Here is a 21076-nt window from a genome sequence, read left to right as displayed (position 1 = left end):
CTTTCGAGCCTGCGCCACCATTCAGTAAGATCATAGCTGATCATTCACCTCAGTACCCTTTTCCTGCTTTCTCTCCATACCCCTTAATCCCTTTAGCCATAAGGAAGGACATTCTTGCTATTGAGGGAGTGCAGCGAAGGTTCATCAGATTGATTCCCTGGACTGACATATGAGGAGAGACTGGATCGACTGGACCTTTATTCACTGAAGTTTAAAAGGATGAGGGGATCTCATAGAAACATACAATTCTGACGGGACTGGACAGGTTAGATTCAGAAAGAATGTTCCCGATGTTGGGGAAGTCCAGAACCAGGGGACACAGTCTAAGGATAAGGGATAAGCCACTTAGGACTGAGATGAGGAGAAACTTCTTCACTCAGAGTTGTTAACCTGTGGAATTCCCTGCCGCAGAGAGTTGTTGATGCCAGTTCATTGGATATATTCAAGAGGGAGTTAGATGTGGCCCTTACGGCTAAAGGGATCAAGGGGTATGGAAAGAAAGCAGGAAAGGAGTACTGAGGTGAATGATCAGCCATGATCTTATTGACTGGTTGTGCAGGCTCAAAGGGCTGAATGGCCTACTCCTGCACCTATTTTCTATGTAAACGTCAGGCTAGAGAAGGACGTCTGACATAAAAGATAGATGAGATTGATTCTGCAGTTCTGTTTGGCTTACTTGATGGGGGCTGTTGGAACAAACCTTTGCAGTATCTTACCTTGGAAGACTAAATGGGTTGGGTAAAGTTCATGTTACAGTAGATTCCATGAAACGAGTGGGCTTAATGGCAGGACAGGCACCATATTTGGCCCCTGTGCTGTGGGAAGAGAAAATGAACTGAGGTTCTTGCTCCCAATTGCTATTCAGTGATCCCTGTGGTATTTTGCTCATGTGGACATCAGGTGAGGCAGGATCAGGTTCGGCTGTGATAACCCCTTCATGGTCGAATAGCTGAAAAACAACAGTCACTTGGATGCACTGGAGGGCCGCGGGCACCAGTGAAACCGTACTCCAACATGTTACTGTTGTGAGCCTGTACTTGTGCTAAAGTCAGTGCCTCCGGGAGAGGAAGAGGCTGCCAGTCCATCAAAGTGGTAAAGCAGAAGTTTGAATCTGCAATTTCCCACAACGTGGTGTTTCTGATCTGAGGAAAGGCACCCACAGCGACTCTGTCAGAGTAAGGGGTACCTGGAGAGTCTGCCTAGTTCATGCTTGAGCACTTTGTAGTTGGTGCTTTTCAGAGACCTGAGGTCAGATGCCCCTCTTGGCCTGTGGGGTGTGATGTTGGACTGCACGAGACCCAAGAATGGGCAACAGGAGAAAATGAGAATAAATTTTTTTTAATTAACTGGTTAATGTAGGTTCGGTACAGAAACAGCACAGTGCAGCTCAGTGTCCAAAATATTTTATTATTCCTTTTGTAAAACATACATTAACATTTTAAAAGACTGGATTTTTCCTCACCTTGGAATATGCTAGTTACACCAGAGGTTTGACTTTCTGTACTTCACAATTTAAGAGGACAGAAATGTTTTTTTAAATTAACAAGTTAACAATTCAAAGCACAACGTGTAAAATGAAGCAACATTAATGAGAAAGCTGGGAGAAGCTAAACATTACCAGATGCTCGATAGCATGACCTGAACAGTGGTCATTTACTTCTCTTTCACCTAGGAACATGCTCTGGACACCGTCCATTGCTCTCTTTCCTCTACACAAGTAATGGGTCAAACACACCCTCCTTGCTGTGCTCGTGTGTCACTGTTGCAATTCCACAGACTGAGTGAGCACTTCTGAAAGGGGCTGTGCCATTTCCAGCTCAATCACAGCAAGGGGACTTGCACATCACCCTGCCTCTCTGTGTAGTGGTGAGAGGCAGAGGTGAAATTCTGCAAGTAACTGGATTCCAACTGTACCGCTGTGTGAACATGAATAGAAAACAAACCATTCGTTAACTTTCTGTAGGATGTGCGTAGCCACGTATGTTTGGCCATGAAGTTTTTGCAGCCAAAGAAATCACAGTGAGAAATATGCCGTCACCAGGAACTGGAGTCAGGGCCCTTTACTCCTGCCCTTCTTTCAACGCTTCCAGTCTCTGGAGAAGTGCGTTTCCAAATGCTTCGCGATAAGCGGGGCTGAGTGAGTCCAGGAGGGAGTAAATCGTCTCATGGTACTGCATCGACAGTGACTCATCCACCTGGTCAAAGCCATAAGCTACCACCTGGAGAGGAAAAACAGGTCAGTATCGAGATTGTCCTCAAATCAAAACCATACCCCATCCACGCAATGCCGGATGGTGCAACAGGAAACTCAAAACCACACAGTATCAACAGAATAAGACAACACAGACCTCTAACCAACACACCTCCCACAATAAGGCAACACAGGCCCCGACCCAACACACCTCCCACAATGAGAAAACACAGGCCCCTACCCAACACCAGGCTCCCAGAATAAGACAACACAGGCCCCGACCCAACACACCTCCCACAATAAAGCAACACAGACCTTTAACCAACACCAGTCCAGCCAATTGTTAATTAATATTAGTAGAGAAAAAGTACTTGAGAAACTAAAAGCCGACAAATCCCCTGGACCTCTATCTAGGGTTCTAAAGGAGGTGGCTGCAGAGATAGTAGATGCATTGGTTGTGATCTTCCACAATTTCCTACATTCAGGAAAGGACCCAGTGGATTGGAAGTTAGCAAACGTAACTCTGCTATTCAAGAAAGGAGGGAGAGAGAAAACCAGGAACTACAGGCCAGTTAACCTGACATCAGTTGTTGGGAAAATGCTGGAATTCATTATTAAGCAAGTGGTATCAGGGCACTTAGAAAATCATAACATGATTAGGCAAAGTCAACATGGTTTTATGAAAAGTAAATCGTGTTTGACAAATTAATATTAAGAGTTTTTTGAGGATGTAACTTGCAGGGTAGATAAAGGGGAACCAGTAGATGTAGTATATTTGGATTTCCAAAAGGGATTATGGGCCCAAAATTCCACATTGCCTTTTTTACCGCTATTTAAGATTAACGGTCGATTTTTTAAGGTGAAGTAGCGCCCCCCCTAAAAAATCTGAAGTTTCACCATTTTTCTCTTTGAATTAGCTTGAGTGGGTGGAGCTAATTGATAGCGCCGAAAAACTGAGGTCCCGTTCTGTGCATGCCCAAGCATTTAGGTTTCTAGGGTAACGTGTAGCTTTACAGCTTTACTCTGTAGCTAACCTGTGCTGATTTTCCCCGTGCCGCCCCACTGAGATTTCCAGCATATTCTGCCCCTATCCCTAGCTGAATGAAACCCCTGCTGCTGCCCCTCTTCCCGGTCGAAAGGAATCCCCGCTGTTGCCGCCCCTCTCCCTGGCCGATAGGTCCCGCTGCTGCCGCCCCTCCCCCGGGCTTCTTTGGAAGCCCACGCCGAGCTCCTGTGTCCGGCTGAGGGAAATAAACAAGATGGCGTCAGTAACACCGATTTCTATCTGACTCCAATTTGGTATGGTAAGGTTTTTAAAAAGGTGGTCCTCAGCACAGTTTTTGAAAAAAATCTATTGGCGAAATTCGGCAAAAATGGCATTATGGGTGGGTTTGACCCCAAGTGACGTCATAAAAACCTTAACTAAAAAATTCAGCCGTTATCAGTTAAAGATGGCGTTATACCCTTGGCGAAACTTGCAAAATTAAGTTAGCTCCAAAATACACTGATATCTCCAAAAATTTGGAGCTAAATGGTGGCAAATTTTGGACACTTGATATGGTGCCACATAAAAGGTTATTAAGCAAGATAAGGACTCATGGGGTTGAGAGTAATAGATTAGCATGGATAGAGGATTGGTCAACGGACAGAAAACATAGATCAGGGATAAACGGGTCATTTTCAGATTGGCAGACTGTAGCTAGTGGGTGCCGCAAGGATCAGTGCGTGGGCCTCAGCTGTTTACATTGTACATTAATGATTTAGACGAGGGGATTAAATGTAGTATCTCCAAATTTGCGGATGACACTAAGTTGGGTGGCAGTGTGAGCTGCGAGGAGGATGCTATGAGGCTACAGAGTGACTTGGATAGGTTAGGTGAGTGGGCAAATGCGTGGCAGATGAAGTATAATGTGGATAAATGTGAAGTTATCCACTTTGGTGGTAAAAACAGAGAGACAGACTATTATCTGAATGGTAACAGATTAGGAAAAGGGAAGGTGCAACGAGACCTGGGTGTCATGGTACATCAGTCATTGAAGGTTGGCATGCAGGTACAGCAGGCGGTTAAGAAAGCAAATGGCATGTTGGCCTTCATAGCGAGGGGATTTGAGTACAGGGGCAGGGAGGTGTTGCTACAGTTGTACAGGGCCTTGGTGAGGCCACACCTGGAGTATTGTGTACAGTTTTGGTCTCCTAACTTGAGGAAGGACATTCTTGCTATTGAGGGAGTGCAGCGAAGATTCACCAGACTGATTCCCGGGATGGTGGGACTGACCTATCAAGAAAGACTGGATCAACTGGGCTTGTATTCACTGGAGTTCAGAAGAGTGAGTGGGGACCTCATAGAAACGTTTAAAATTCTGACGGGTTTGGACAGGTTGGATGCAGGAAGAATGTTCCCAATGTTGGGGAAGTCCAGAACCAGGGGTCACAGTCTGAGGATAAGGGGTAAGCCATTTAGGACCGAGATAAGGAGAAACTTCTTCACCCAGAGAGTGGTGAACCTGTGGAATTCTCTACCACAGAAAGTAGTTGAGGCCAATTCACTAAATATATTCAAAAGGGAGTTAGATGAAGTCCTTACTACTCGGGGGATCAAGGGGTATGGCGTGAAAGCAGGAAGTGGGTACTGAAGTTTCATGTTCAGCCATGAACTCATTGAATGGCGGTGCAGGCTAGAAGGGCTGAATGGCCTGCTCCTGCACCTATTTTCTATGTTTCTATTTACAAACCATAGTAATGAATGGACCAAGTGTAATGTATCTAAGTTTGTTGATGATACAAAGCTAGGTGGAAAAGTAAGATGTGAGGTGGACACGAGTCTGCAAAAAACATTAAGAAATAGGAGGAGGAGTAAGCCATTTGGCCCATCGAGGCTGCTCCGCCATTGCTGATCTGATCTTAGGCTCAACTCCACTTCCCTGCCTGCTCCCCATAACCCTTCACTCCCTATCGTTCAAAAATCTGTCTAGCTCCACTTTAAATATATTCAATGACCCAGCCTCCACAGCTTTCTGGGGCAGAGAATTCCATAGATTTATGATCCTCAGAGAAGAAATTCCTCCTCATCTCAGTTCTAAATGGGCGAATCTTTATTCTTAAACTATGCCCCCCAGTTCTAGATGCCCCCATGATTGGAAACATCCCCTTTGCATCGACCTTGTCGAGCCCCCTCAGCATCTTGTATGTTTCAATAAGATCACATCTCATTCTTCTAAACTCCAATAAGTATCAGCCCAATGTGCTCAACCATTCTTCATAAATCAACCTCTTCATGAAATAAACATAATGAGAGAGGATGTATTAAGGGTTTAACAACTTTGAAAGTGGCTAAGTCCTCAGGCCCGGATAAAATGTATCCCAGGCTGTTAAACGAAGCAAAAGAGGAAATAGCAGAGGCATTTTCCAATCCTCTCTAGCTTCAGGTGTGGTGCCAGAGGACTGGAGGACTGCTAATGTGGTACCTTTGTTTAAGAAGGGAGAAATGGATAGACCAAGTAATTACAGGCCAGTCAACCTAACCTCAGTGGTGGGAAAATTATTGGAAAAAGTCCTGAAGGACAGGATAAATCTTCACTTAGAAAGACATGGATCAATCAAGGACAGTCAGCACAGATTTATTAAGGGAAGGTCGTGTCTGACTAACTTGACTGAATTTTTCAAGGAGGTAACCAGGAGGATCGATGAAGGCAAAGTGTATGATGTAGTATATATGTTATATATGCAGACTATAGATATACTCTGTGTAGTCACTGTATAGTTGCATAAGATGGAGACTTATTACCTGATGTACTATCAATAAGGTTTACACTGTGTATATACATGCTGGCACCACTATAGAGTGCAACTGGTGGAGACCGGGGTTTCCTGCACCTGTGGCAGAGGCTGTCCACCAGAAGGCATTGCAGTGGGAGACCTGAGGGTCACCTGCATAGGTGTGCAGGACCCAGTATAAAAGGCTACCCACTATTCTTGTGCCTCACTCTGGAGCTATGAATAAAAGACCAAGGTCACTACAGTTTGAGTACAACACATTGCCTCGTGGAGTCATTCATAAGTGCATTACAGATATAACATATGTATATGGATTTTAGCAAAGCTTTTCATAAGGTCCAACATGGCAGACTTGTCACGAAAGTAAAAGCCCATGGGATCCAGGGCAAAGTGGCAAGTTGGATCCAAAATTGGCTCAGAGGCAGGAAGCAAAGGGTAATGGTTGATGTGTGTTTTGTGACTGGAAGGATGTTTCCAGTGGGGTTCCGCACTAGGTCCCTTGCTTTTTGTGATATACGTCAATGATCTAGACTTGAATATAGGGGGTATGATTAAGAAGAAATTTGCAGATGATACTAAAATCGGCTGTGTGGTTGATAATGAAGAAGAAAGCTGCGGACTGCAGATATCAATCAATTGGTCAGGTGGGTAGAACAGTGGCAAATGGAATTTAATCTGGAGAAGTGTAAGGTAATGCATTTGGGGAGGGCTAACAAGGAAAGGGAATACACATTAAATGGTAGGACACTGAGAAGTGTAGAGGAACAAAGGGACCTTGAATTGCAGGATAGCTCATATGAATACGTGGCTTGAGCAGTGGTGCAGAAGGGAGGGATTCAAATTCCTGGGGAATTGGAACCAGTTCTGGGGGAGGTGGGACCAGTACAAATCAGAGTGTTTGCTGGTGCTGCTGGGGAGGAGTTAAACTAATATGGCAGGGGGATATTGATTGGGCTAACCAAACTGGTAGCAATGCGGTGGAGGAGGATTTCCTGGAGTGTATTAGGGATGGTTTTCTAGACCAATATGTCGAGGAACCAACTAGGGAGCTGGCCATCCTAGACTGGGTGATGAGTAATGAGAAGGGACTAATTAGCAATCTTGTTGTGCGAGGCCCCTTAGGGAAGAGTGACCATAATATATAAATTCTTTATTAAGATGGAGCGTGACACAGTTAATTTGGAAACTAGGGTCCTGTACTTAAGGAAAGGTAACTTCGACGGTATGAGGCATGAATTGGCTAGAATAGACTGGCAAAGGATACTTAAAAGGTTAACGGTGGATAAGCAATGGCAAACATTTAAAGATCACATGGATGAACGTCAGCAATTGTACATCCCTGTCTGGAGTAAAAATAAAACGGGGAAGGTGGCTCAACCGTGGCTAACAAGGGAAATTAAGGATTGTGTTAAAGCCAAGGAAGAGGCATATAATTTGGCTAGAAAAAGCAACAAACCTGAGGACTGGGAGAAATTTAGAATTCAACAGAGGAAGACAAAGGGTTTAATTAAGGAGGTGGAAAATAGAGTACGAGAGGAAGCTTGCAGGGAACATAAAAACTGACTGCAAAAGCTTCTATAAATATGTGAAGAGAAAAAGATTAGTGAAGACAAACGTAGGACCCTTGCAGTCGGATTCAGGTGAATTTATAATGGGGAACAAAGAAATGGCAGAATTGAACAAATACTTCGGTTCTGTCTTCACGAAGGAAGACACAAACAACCTTCCGATTGTACTAGGGGACAGTAGGTCTAGTGAGAAGGAGGAACTGAAGGATATCTTTATTAGACGGGAAATTGTGTGAGGGAAATTGATGGGATTCAAGGCTGATAAATCCCCAGGGCCTGATAGTCTGCATCTCAGAGTACTTAAGGAAGTGGCCCTAGAAATAGTGGGTGCATTGGTGATCATTTTTCAACAGTCTATCGACTCTGGATCAGTTCCTATCGACTGGACGGTAGCTAACGTAACACCACTTTTTAAAAAAGGAGGGAGAGAGAAAACGGGTAATTATAGACCGGTTAGCCTGACATCGGTGGTGGGGAAAATGTTGGAATCAATCATTAAGGATGAAATAGGAGCGCATTTGGAAAGCAGTGACAGGATCAGACCAAGTCAGCATGGATTTATGAAAGGGAAATCATGCTTGACGAATCTTCTGGAATTTTGTGAGGATGTAACTAGCAGAGTGGACAAGGGAGAACCAGTGGATGTGGTGTATTTGGACTTTCAAAAGGCGTTTGACAAGGTCCCGCACAAGAGATTGGTGTGTAAAATCAAAGCGCATGGTATTGGGGGTAATGTACTGACGTGGATAGAGAACTGGTTGGCAGACAGGAAGCAGAGAGTCGGGATAAACGGGTCCTTTTCAGAATGGCAGGCAGTGACTAGTGGGGTGCCGCAGGGCTCAGTGCTGGGACCCCAGCTCTTTACAACATACATTAACGATTTAGATGAAGGAATTGAGTGTAATATCTCCAAGTTTGCAGATGACACTAAACTGGGTGGCGGTGTGAGCTGTGAGGAGGACGCTTAGAGGCTGCAGGGTGACTTGGACTGGTTAGGTGAGTGGACAAATGCATGGCAGATGCAGTATAATGTGGATAAATGTGAGGTTATCCATTTTGGGGGCAAAAACACAAAGGCAGAATATTATCTGGATGGCGGCAGATTAGGAAAAGGGGAGGTGCAACGAGACCTGGGTGTCATGTTCATCAGTCACTGAAAGTGGGCATGCAAGTACAGCAGGCAGTGAAGAAGGCAAATGGTATGTTGGCCTTCACAGCTAGGGGATTTGAGTATCGGAGCAGGGAGGTCTTACTGCAGTTGTACAGGGCCTTAGTGAGGCCTCAGCTGGAATATTGTGTTCAGCTTTGGTCTCCTAATCTGAGGAGGAAGTTCTTGCTATTGAGGGAGTGCAGCGAAGGTTCACCAGACTGATTCCAGGGATGGCTGGGCTGTCTTATGAGGAGAGACTGGATCAACTGGGCCTTTATTCACTGGAGTTTAGAAGGATGAGAGGGGATCTCATAGAAACGTATAAGATTCTGACGGGACTGGACAGGGTTGATGCGGGAAGAATGTTCCTAATGTTGGGGAAGTCCAGAACCAGGGGACAGAGTGTTAGGATAAGGAGTGGGCCATTTAGGACTGAAATGAGGAGAAACTTCTTCACTCAGAGAGTTGTTAACCTGTGGAATTCCCTGCCGCAGAGTTGTTGATGCCAATTCATTGGATATATTCAAGAGGGAGTTCGATATGGCCCTTACGGCTAAGGGGATCAAGGGGTATGGAGGGAAAGCAGGAAAGGGGTACTGAGGGAATGATCAGCCATGATCTTATTGAATGGCGGTGCAGGCTCGAAGGGCCGAATGGCCTACTCCTGCACCTATTTTCTATGTTGATTCCTAAAGGGATATAGACAGGTTAAGTGAGTGGACAATAAGAACATAAGAAATAGGAGCAGGAGTAGACCATTTCGCCCCTCGAGCCTGCTCCGCCATTCAATAAGATCATGGCTGATCTGATCATGGACCCAGCTCCACTTCCCTGCCCGCTCCCCATAACCCTCGACTGACTCCCTTATCGTTCAAAAATCTATCTCCGCCTTAAATATATTCAATGACCCAGCCTCCACAGCTCTCTGGGGCAGAGAATTCCACAGATTTACAACCGTCAGAGAAGAAATTCCTCATCTCAGTTTTAAATGGGTGACATCTTTATTTTGAAACTATGCCCCCTAGTTCTAGATTCCCCATGAGGAGAAACATCCTCTCTGCATCTACCCTGTCAAGCCCCCTCTGAATCTTATATGTTCCAGTAAGATCACCTCTCATTCTTCTGAACTCCAATGAGTAGAGGCCCAATCTGCTCAACCTTTCTTCATAAGACAACCCCTTCATCTCAGGAATCAACCTCGTGAACCTTCTCTGAACTGCCTCCAATGCGAGTATACCCCTCCTTAAATACAGAGACCAAAATTGGTCCATCACCAATGCATCAACTATCTCTGCAGCCACTTCCTTTAAGACCCTAGGATGCAGGCCATCAGGTTCACGGGACTTGTCCACATTTAGGGCCAGACGTTTGGCTTCATTGTCGGCGATTTTCTCAGCGTTACAGCTGGTTTTTCACCTGGAGAGAGTTTCCACATATGTTTTTGAATTTTATTGCCCACATCTGAAGTCGCCGCTGGGACCAGACCGCCCACATGCAATGCCGAGAACAACCACCAGGGTGCAAGTGTGGGCTCATCCGCTGGCATCCAAATCGCCAAGAGACCCGCCCTGTAAACGCTGCTTAAACAGGCGGTAAAGAGGTCCCTGCAAAGAAAGGTCAGTGAAAGGTTCTTTAATTTTTAAAATTTTACCATGGCGATTAGAGTTAAAACTATCTTGGGAATGCTTTGTATGTGTTTTTTTTAAATGAAAAATAAGGTGGCAGATGGAGTATATCGTGGGGAAATGTGTGGTTATTCACTTTGGTAGAAAGTATAGAAGAACATAATTTTTTCAATAGGTGAGAAACTATTAGATGTTGGGTATTCAGAGAGATTTGGGTGTCCTAGTACAAGAAACACAGAGTTAGCATGCAGGTACAGCAAGCAATTCGAAAGGGAAATGGCATGTTGGCCTTTATTGCTCGAGGGTTGGAGTGCAAAAGTAAAGAAGTCTTGCTACAATTGTACAGGGCTTTGGTGAGTCCACACCTGGAGTACTGTGCAGTTTTGGTCTCCTTATTTAAGGAAGGATATACTTGCCTTGGAGGCGGTGCAACAAAGGTTCACTAGATTGATCACTGGAATGAGAGGGCTGTCCTATGAGGAGAGATTGAGTAGATTGGGCCTATACTCTCTGGAGTTTAGAAGAATAAGAGGTGATCTCATTGAAACATAAGATTCAGAGGGTACTGACAGGGGAGATGCCGAGAGATTGTTTCCCCTGACTGGAAAGTCTAGAACTAGGGGGCATAGATAATCTCAGGATAAGGGGCCGGCCTTTTCAGACTTTAAATCTAGAGCCCCTGGATGTTCACGGGCATGCAGGGTAGGTTAAAGAAAAAAAAGGGAGGCTTATGACAGATACTGAGGGCTCAATACTGCAGACACCCTAGAGGAGTATAGAAAGTGCAGAAGTGAAATTAAAAATGAAATTTGGAAAGCAAAGAGAGCATGAAAAAATGTTAGCAAGTAAAATCAAGGAAAACCCAAAGATGTTTTATCAATACATTAAGAGCAAGAGGATAACTAAAGAAAGAGTACGGCTTATTAGAGACTATGAGGGTAATGTGTGTGTGGAGGCGGAAGACATGGGTATGGTTCTTAATGAATACTTTGCATCTGTTTTCACAAGAGGGGCGATGCAGACATTGCAATCAGGAAGGAGGAGTGTGAAATATTAGATGAAATAAACATAGAAAGAGAGGAAGTATTAAGGGGTTTAGCAGCTTTGAAAGTGGATAAATCTCTAGGCCCCAATTAAATGTATCCCAGGATGTTAAGCGAAGCAAAAGAGGAAACAGCAGAGGTTCTGACCATCATTTTCCAATCCTCTCTGGCTACAGGTGTGGTGCCGGAGGACTGCTAATGTTGTACCTTTGTTTAAAACAGGAGAAAGGAATAGACCGAGTAATTACAGGCCAGTCAGCCTAACCTTGGTGTTGGGAAAATTATTGGAAAAAATTCTGGCGGACAGGATAAATCTTCATTTAGAAAGAGACGGATTAATCAAGGACAGTCAGCATGGATTTGTTAAGAGAAGGTCGTGTCTGACAAACTTGATTGAATTATTTGAGGAGGTAACAAGGAGGCTCGATGAGGGTAGTGCGTACAATGTAGTGTATATGAATTTTAGCAAGGCTTTTGATAAGGTCCAACATGGTAGACTGGTCATGAAAGCCCAAGGGATCCACGGCAAAGTGGCAAGTTGGATCCAAAATTCGATCAGAGGCAGGAAGCAAAGGGCAATGGTTGATGGGCGTTTTTGTGACTGGAAGGCTGTTTCCAGTGGGGTTCCGCAGGAACTAGGTCCCTTGCTTTTTGTGGTATACATCAATGATCTAGACTTGAATGTCGGGGGCATGATTAGGAAGTTTGCAGATGATACAAAAATTGGCTGTGTGGTTGATAATGAAGAAGAAAGCTGTAGACTGCAGGAAAGATATCAATGAACTGGTCAGATGGGCAGAACAGTGGCAAATGGAATTTAATCCAGAGCAATGTGAGGTAATGCAATTTGGGAGGGCTAACAAAGCAAGGGAATACACATTAAATGGTAGGACACTGGGAAACTTTGAAGGTATGAGGCGTGAATTGACTAGGATAGATTGGCGAATGATACTTAAGGGGTTGAGTGTGGATGGGCAATGGCAGACATTTAGAGACCGCATGGATGAACTACAACAATTATACATCCCTGTCTGGCGTAACAATAAAAAAGGAAAGGTGGCTCACCCGTGGCTATCAAGGGAAATCAGGGATAGTATTAAAGCCAAGGAAGTGGCATACAAATTGGCCAGAAATAGCAGTGAACCCAGGGACTGGGAGCAATTTAGAACTCAGCAGAGGTGGACAAAGGGTTTGATTAGGGCAGGTAAAATAGAGTACGATAGGAAGCTTGCAGGGAACATTAAGACGGCCTGCAAAAGTTTCTATAGATATGTAAAGAGAAAAAGGTAAGTAAAGACAAACGTAGGTCCCCTGCAGTCAGAATCAGGGGAAGTCATAACAGGGAACAAAGAAATGGCAGACCAATTGAACAAGTACTTTGGTTCAGTATTCACTAAGGAGGACACAAACAACCTTCCGGATATAAAAGGGGTCAGAGGGTCTAGTAAGGAGGGGGAACTGAGGGAAATCCTTATTAGTCGGGAAATTTTGTTGGGAAAATTGATGGGATTGAAGGCTGAGAAATCCCCAGGGCCTGATGGACTGCATCCCAGAGTACTTAAGGAGGTGGCCTTGGAAATAGCGGATGGCATTGACAGTCATTTTCCAACATTCCATTGACTCTGGATCAGTTCCTATGGAGTGGAGGGTAGCCAATGTAACCCCACTTTTTAAAAAAGGAGGGAGAGAGAAAACAGGGAATTATAGATTTGTCAGCCTGACATCAGTAGTGGGTAAAATGATGGAATCAATTATTAAGGATGTCATAGCAGCGCATTTGGAAAGAGGCGACATGATAGGTCCAAGTCAGCATGGATTTGTGAAAGGGAAATCATGCTTGACAAATCTTCTGGATTTTTTTGAGGGTGTTTCCAGTAGAGTGGACAAGGGAGAACCAGTTGATGTGGTGTATTTGGACTTTCAGAAGGCTTTCGACAAGGTCCCACACAAGAGATTAATGTGCAAAGTTAAAGCACATGGGATTGGGGGTAGTATGCTGACGTGGATTGAGAACGGGTTGTCAGACAGGAAGCAAAGAGTAGGAGTAAATGGGGACTTTTCAGAATGGCAGGCAGTGACTAGTGGGGTACCACAAGGTTCTGTGCTGGGGCCCCAGCTGTTTACATTGTACATTAATGATTTAGATGAGGGGATTAAATGTAGTATCTCCAAATTTGCGGATGACACGAAGTTGGGTGGCAGTGTGAGCTGCGAGGAGGATGCTATGAGGCTGCAGAGTGACTTGGATAGGTTAGGTGAGTGGGCAAATGCATGACAGATGAAGTATAATGTGGATAAATGTGAGGTTATCCACTTTGGTGGTAAAACAGAGAGACAGACTATTATCTGAATGGTGACAGATGAGGAAAAGGGGAGGTGCAACGAGACCTGGGTGTCATGGTACATCAGTCATTGAAGGTTGGCATGCAGGTACAACAGGCGGTTAAGAAAGCAAATGGCATGTTGGCCTTCATAGCGAGGGGATTTGAGTACAGAGGCAGGGAGGTGTTGCTACAGTTGTACAGGGCCTTGGTGCGGCCACATCTGGAGTAGTGTGTACAGTTTTGGTCTCCTAACTTGAGGGAGGACATTCTTGCTATTGAGGGAGTGCAGCGAAGGTTCACCAGACTGATTCCCGGGATGGCGGGAGTGACATATCAAGAAAGACTGGATCAACTGGGCTGGTATTCACTGGAGTTCAGAAAAATGAGAGGGGATCTCATAGAAACGTTTAAAATTCTGATGGGTTTAGACAGATTAGATGCAGGAAGACTATTCCCAATGTTGGGGAAGTCCAGAACCAGGGGTCACAGTCCAAGGATAAGGGGGAAGCCATTTAGGACCGAGATGAGGAGAAACTTCTTCACCCAGAGAGTGGTGAACCTGTGGAATTCTCTACCACAGAAAGTTGTTGAGGCCAATTCACTAAATATATTCAAAAAGGAGTTAGATGTAGTCCTTACTACTAGGGGGATCAAGGGGTACGGCGAGAAAGCAGGAATGGGGTACTGACGTTGCATGTTCAGCCATGAACTCATTGAATGGCGGTGCAGGCTCAAAGGGCCGAATGGCCTACTCCTGCAAGTATTTTCTATGTTTCTATGTTTCTAAGTGTAGTGGAACAAAGGGACCTTGGAGTGCATGTCCACAGATCCCTGAAGGTAGCAGGCCAGGTAGATAAGGTGATTAAGAAGGCATACGGAATACTTGCCTTTCTTAGCCAAGGCATAGAATACAAGAGCAGGAAGGTTATGCTTGAATTGTATAAACACTTGTTCGGCCACAGCTAGAGAACTGCATGAACATTACAGGAAAGATGTGATTTCATGAGAGGTACCGAGGGGATTTATGAGGAGGTTGCCTGGACTGGAGAATTTTAACTATTAGGAAAGATTAGGCTGGGTTTGTTTTCTTTGAAACAGAGTAGACTGAGGGAAGATGTTATTGAGGTGTATAAAATTATAAGGGGCCTAGACAGAGTGGATAGGAAGGATCTATTTCCCTTAGCAGAGGAGTCAACAACCCAGGGGACATAAATTTAAAGTAATTGGTAGGAGGTTTAGAGGGGATTTGAGGGGAATATTTTTCCACTCAGAGGGTGGTGGGAGTCTGGAACTCACTGCCTGAAAGGGTGGTAGAGGCAGAAACCCTCACCACATTTAAAAAGTACTTGGATGTGCACGTGAAGTACCGTAACCTACAGGGCTACGGACCAAGAGCTGGAAAGTGGGATTAGGCTGGGTAGCTCTTGTTGGCCGGCGCGGACACGATGGGCCGAAATGGCCTCCTTCCATGCTGTAAATTTCAATGATTCTATGATGAGGAGGAATTTCTTCACTCAGAGGATTGTGAATCTTTGGAATTATTTGCCCCAAAGTGCTGTCGTTGAGTATATGCTAGACTGAGAGAGATACATTTTTGGACTCCAGAGGTATTAAGGGATGTGGGGATAGGGCAGGAAAGTGGAGTTGAGGTCAAAGATCAGCCATGATCTTAGTGAATGGCGGAGCAGGCTCGAGGGGCCGTATGGCCTGCTCCTGCTCCTGCTCCTATTTTTTATGTTCAGTCGATTTCCTGGATGTAAAACATTGTTCCTTCTGGAAAGACAGTAAATTCAAAATCAGTGCAACATATGACCTTTCCCCATGCAAATTCTCCCCCTTCAAGTATTTATCCAATTCTTTTTTGAAAGTTACTATTACATTTTCTCGAGGGCAATTAGCGATGGGCAATAAATGCTGGGCTTGCTGATCATCCCGTGGATGAATAAATAAACAGCTTCCACCACCCTTTCAGGCAGTGCATTCCAAATCACAACAACTTACTGTGTATGTTTTTTCCTCACGTTGCCTCTGGTTCTTTTGCCAATTACCTTACATCTGTGCCCTCTGCTTACCGACCCTTCTACCACTGGAAAGTGTCCCTTTATTTACTCGCTCAAAACCCTTCATGATTTTGAATACCTCTATTAAATCTCCCATTAACCTTCTCTGCTCTAAGGAAAACAACCCAAATTTCTCTAGTCTCGACGTAACTGAAGACCTGCATCCGTGTTACCATTCTAGTAAATCTCCTCTCTAAGGCCTTGACATCCATCCGAAGGTGTGGTGCCCAGAATTGGGCACAATACGCCAGCTGAGGCCCAACAGGTGTTTTGAAAGAGCTTGCCAATTAATCCCACTCCCACCCTATTGTTCGTCCTTCTCACTCCCACCCTACTGCCCTTACCCATCTAACTCACAGCCTGTACAGCCAGTGCAGCATGTAGATCCCAGTAACTTGAACAGCATATATCCCTCGGCAATGTACCTACGTTTGTCTCAAGACCTTCAGCATTTGACATTTTCTGCAATTTGGAGAACACAGTGCCCCTCGATTGCCAGGTAGGCTAGGGAGAGGGGAAGAATGCTTGAGCACACCAGCTATAATTTCCTGGGATGAGGGGAGTGTTTGTGCAAACAAAAACATGCATTTATACAACACCTTTTAACATAGTAAAACATACCAAGGCACAGCAGCGATCCACACAAGGAGATATTAGAACAGATGACCAAAGGCAAGGCCAAAGAGATAAGTTTTAAGGAGCGTCTTAAAGGAGGAAAAAGAGGTAGAAAGGCGGAGAGAATTCCAGAACTTAGGGCCCAGGCAGCTGAAGGCCGGGCCGCCAATGGTGGAGCAATCAAAATAGGTGATACGCAAGAGGCCAGAATTAGAGGAGCGCAGAGATCTCGGCGGGTTGTAGGACTGGAGGAGGTTACAGAGGTAGAGGGGAACAAGGCCATGGAGGGATTTGAAAACAAGGATGAGAATTTTGAAATCGAGGCATTGTCGGACCGGGCGCCAATGTAGGTCAGCGAGCACAGGGAGGGATGGGTGAACGGGACTTGGTGCGAGTTAGGATACAAGCAGCAGAGTTTTGATGAGCTCTTTCAGATAAATCAGGGAGTAACTGAGTCAGGGGGCACTTACATGGGCTCACCCACACATGTCCTGTGGGGCTAAAGAGGAAGATTTGGGTTATTTTTACAAAAATAGATACAGTATGCGCACACCATTCCTTACAGTAACTGCAAGACTTCTTGTAAGAAACACCTTGGTGCTCTTCCAAGTCAAAATAAAGTAAGAGGCTTTATTAAGGAGGGATAAGATAGTAAAATCTAAATAAGACTAGAGAATCTTTGCCCAGATGAAAACCATTTTAGTGTGAGCGGGTACCAGTCAGTTCTCACCCGGAGTCCTGCTTCAGTCAGCTCGAGGCAGTATCTGTTCCTCTCCTTTGTTTCTACGTTAATATAGGCAACATCTTCTCCAATTGGGAGGCTTTTCGAGACAGCCATGTGGCTAACAGCGAAGTTGACGTCATTGACCACTGCCTCGGCCTCCACTCTCATGTCCTTCACGTCTGCCCCCTCAAAGTCCCTCTCGTCCCAATCCTCACACTCGCTGAAATTATTAAACATCGACTCCTTCAACTCTTGGGGATCACAGTCCATTTCCTGGATGTAAAACTTTGTTCCGTCTGAAGAGACTGTAAATTAAAAATAAATACAACATATGATTACACTGACCAATTAACATCCCTTCCAGGTGTAATAATGTGATCTCATCATCATAGGCAGTCCCTCGAACGAGGATGACTTGTTTCTTCTACATGAGTTCACAGATGTTTCAATGAAGGACCCAATATTCCAGTCCTGAACTCCAATTGAAGGAGTGGAAGATGCCTGTGCATGGATTTTTTTAATGTGTGGTGACTGTTGCACACCAGTCACCACACGGGCTCGACAGCGCTAAGCCTTTATTCAGTGACAAGGGTTAACCAGGACGACTGGAGATCTGCTCTGCTGCATGGACCTAGTGCGCACACATATCGCAGTGTGGGCTGGCCCGTGTTGCCCCTGGGCCCTCGGCTCTTCTGGGCCCCGTGGGACCCTGGGACACAGCATTTCCCTGTACAGATACTAACCAACTGCAGATTATTTTTGATAAATCTGGATTGCCATTAATCCTCTCCTGTTGGTGTATCGATGACAAGCAGAGGAAAAATTAATACACAGGTTTAAGAGATACACAGTCATGCAATACACTTTCCAGAAAAGAATAGAACACTGCTCCTTTAAGGCATTAATCCAATTGATGGGTTCAAATGAAGATGCCAAACTGGTGAACCTTTGCTCTGACAGACTTGATGCCCCAATAAACCCAATTTTTCCAAAGTAGCCATTTCCTTTCCTAGCTGTGCCTCACGATATCATCGTGTAGGGAATAAGCTAAGGCTGGCTGAGCAGAACCCACTTGGAATTAAGGAGACAGAGAAGGGCATGAGTGAAGGCTGGTGGTGTCACAGGGATGCCACAGTGACTATCTCTGTGTGCACTCACGAATCTCTGCCTGCATTGTCCCACTGATCTCATTAACTTCCATGTCTTGTTTTAAAATGATCTCACTGGATTTAAATGTTGGATGCACAGTAGTGGTCAATAGCATTTTCTGCAGGCAACGCAGAGGTAACTGTGAAGATGCCAGCTCAGATCTTGTACAACACAAATAATTCCCATGTTTCAAAACGCTAACCCTAACACCATAACCTAATGCAAACACCTAAACCTAAGCCCCCCCCCAATCATAAGCATAACCCCAAACCTAAGCACGCCCAATGCTAACCTGAAATGGGAGGTCTCCCCAGGTGAGCTGCAGTAACATTAGCACAACACAGTGCGGCTGCTGTATCACTAATCACTGTTATAAGACGCACCATTCACAATGCATTCCAACATTCTCCTAACTCGCACCAAGTCCCGCTCATTCATCACCCCTGTGCCTGCTGACCTACATTGGTTCCCGGTTAAGCAACGCCTCGATTTCAAAATTCTCATCCTTGTTTTCAAATCCCAACATAGCCTTGCCTTTCGCTATCTCTGTAATCTCCTCCAACCCCACAAATGACCCCCCCCCCCTCAAAGATGTCTGCGCTCCTCTAAGACTGCCATCTTGAGCATCCCTGATTATAATTGCTCAACCATTGGTGGCTGTGCCTTCTGTTGCCTGCGCCCCAAGCTCTGGAACTCTCTCCCTAAACCTCTCTACTTCTGTACACCTCTTTCCTCCTTCAAGATACTCCTCAAAACCTCCCTCTCTTTTGGTCATCTGCCCTAATTTCTCCTTATGCGGCTCGGTGTCAATTTTTTAAATTTCATAATACTCCTATGAAGCAGCTTGGGATGTTTCACTTTGTTAAAGGCATTATATAAATAAAAGTTGTTGTTGTTGCCCTGAGAAATAGAGATGGTGGGGGCCTGGAGCTCACTCCCTGAAAGGGTGGTAGAGGCAGAAACCCATCACATTAAAAAAGTACTTGGATATGCACTCAAAGTGCTGTAACCTATAAGGCTATGGACCTAGAGCTGGAAGGTGGGATTAGGCTGGGTAGCTCTTTTTCGGCCTGCACAGACATGATGGGCCAAATGGTTGCCTTCTCTGCCGTAAATTTTTATGATTCTATATGATAATGGAAGTGACTGTGAAAATGTCACCTGTGGCCTCTCACCTTGTGAGTCAGAAGGTCACTGATGTGAATTTAAGTCCCACTCAAGAGACTTGAGCTTATAATCCATGCCGACACTCCTGCTACAGTACTGAGGGAGTGCTGCACTGTCGGAGGGGCAGTACTGAGGGAGTGCTGCACTACTGAAGGGGCAGTACTGAGGAAGCAGCGCACTGTCGGAGGGGCAGTACTGAGGGAGTGCCACACTGTCGGAGGGGCAGTACTGAGTGCCGTACTGTTGGAGGGGCAGTCCTGAGGGAATGCCGCACTGTCGGAGGGGCAGTACTGAGGGAGTGCCGCACTGTCGAAGGTGCCGTCTTTCAGATGAGACATTAAAGGGTGGCCCCGTCTGCCCTATCAGATAAACTATTTCAAAGAAATGTTGGGGAGTTCTCCCCGGTGTCATGGGGCCAATAGTTATCCCTCAACCAATATCATTAAAACAGATATTTGGTCATTAACATACTGCTGTTTGTGGGAGCCTGCTGTGCGCAAATTGGCTGCCACGTTTCCCACATTACAAGTGACTACACTTCAAAAAAAGGCTTCATTGGCTGTAAAGTGTTTTGGGAAATCCTGAGGTGGTGAAAGGCGATGTAGAAATGCAAGTCGGTTGCGTGTCACTTTAATTCCACGCTCCACTCCCACTCTGATCTCTTCGTCCTCAGCCTCTTACACTGTTTCATTGTAAGCGCAAGGAACAGCACCTCACCTTTAGTTTAGGCACTTTACAGCCTTCTGGACTCAACATCGCGTTCAACAATTTCAGATCATAACCACTGCCCTGTTTACCCCCCCATTGCAGCTATTGATGATTCTGCCATTTCCATCTCATCTCAACTCATATTTTGTTTCTTAACTTGCCCCATCTCCTTTTTAGACCGTGGGCTCAGTCTCAAAAACATGCCTTTCTGTAGTCCCCTCTGTACTTCGTATTCACACCAATATTAGTTTAGGGACCACTTAACACAAAAATCAATGTTGTTCTCATCTTCAAAAAGTGAGCATTTTGTAGAAATTTTCATTAGAAAATAGACAGAAATCTCGTCAAAACCCAGAGTGATGGCGTAATTGCGAGTTAAATGACCCATCACAACTGCTGTATTTGTCAGTACCACGAAATCAGCCAATCACGATCTCTGAACTAGAGCGACATGCGTTTCACTGATAAATCCAATACCGACAGAGCCAAGAAGACGACTGGGAAAATCAGAACTATAAATGTGAGTGCACGTGATTTTACAGTATTTCCTATAAAACTGTGTCAGCCTACAAATGTTTATATCCAACTTTCCTTCCTTAGTTCAATGGTTATGCCATTTGACACGTTCCATTTCGTGGCTTACTTCACCCCATATACTTATTTCTGTGTAGACTGACTGACTGTAAACTTCTCACTCTGATCATAACACGCACAAACACAGCAAAAAACTGTTTTCTTTGACCAAGGTCATCGTCAGTGGTGCTGATTAGAATATCCATTTTATCATTCCTTTGCAGCCATTGCAGAACCAGCACAGAAAGGAGTGAAGCCGCCATCAAGGTTCGACTGATTTGCTTAAAGACGACAGACCTCAAGGTTATACCTCCCATCTTCTTCCAGTGCACTGCCTCCTCTGCAAGAAGGACAAGAACATTGTGGAGAGACACAGCTGAAAGAGACGGAGAGAGGCTGGTACAA

General features: G+C 45.0%; 1 protein-coding gene across 1 annotated transcript in view; it reads right to left on the bottom strand.

Moving 5' to 3' along the window:
• Nucleotides 1–1387: 1387 nt before the first annotated feature.
• The window catches only part of gskip (gsk3b interacting protein), a 34994-nt gene continuing 15305 nt past the window's right edge, over nt 1388–21076 (bottom strand). The window contains exons 2-3 of the mRNA XM_070879727.1: nt 17081–17379; nt 1388–2219 (exon numbers count right to left, since the gene is read on the bottom strand). Of these exons, the coding sequence (XP_070735828.1) occupies nt 2061–2219; nt 17081–17344 (423 nt within the window). The 5' untranslated portion in view covers nt 17345–17379 and the 3' untranslated portion in view covers nt 1388–2060. The remainder of the gene's footprint in view (nt 2220–17080; nt 17380–21076) is intronic.

The sequence above is a fragment of the Pristiophorus japonicus genome, chromosome 4 (assembly GCF_044704955.1).
Source record: "Pristiophorus japonicus isolate sPriJap1 chromosome 4, sPriJap1.hap1, whole genome shotgun sequence".
Taxonomy (NCBI): Eukaryota; Metazoa; Chordata; class Chondrichthyes; family Pristiophoridae; genus Pristiophorus; species Pristiophorus japonicus.
Note: the sequence above shows the minus strand (reverse complement) of the source record. Positions and strands in the feature narration are given on the sequence as shown.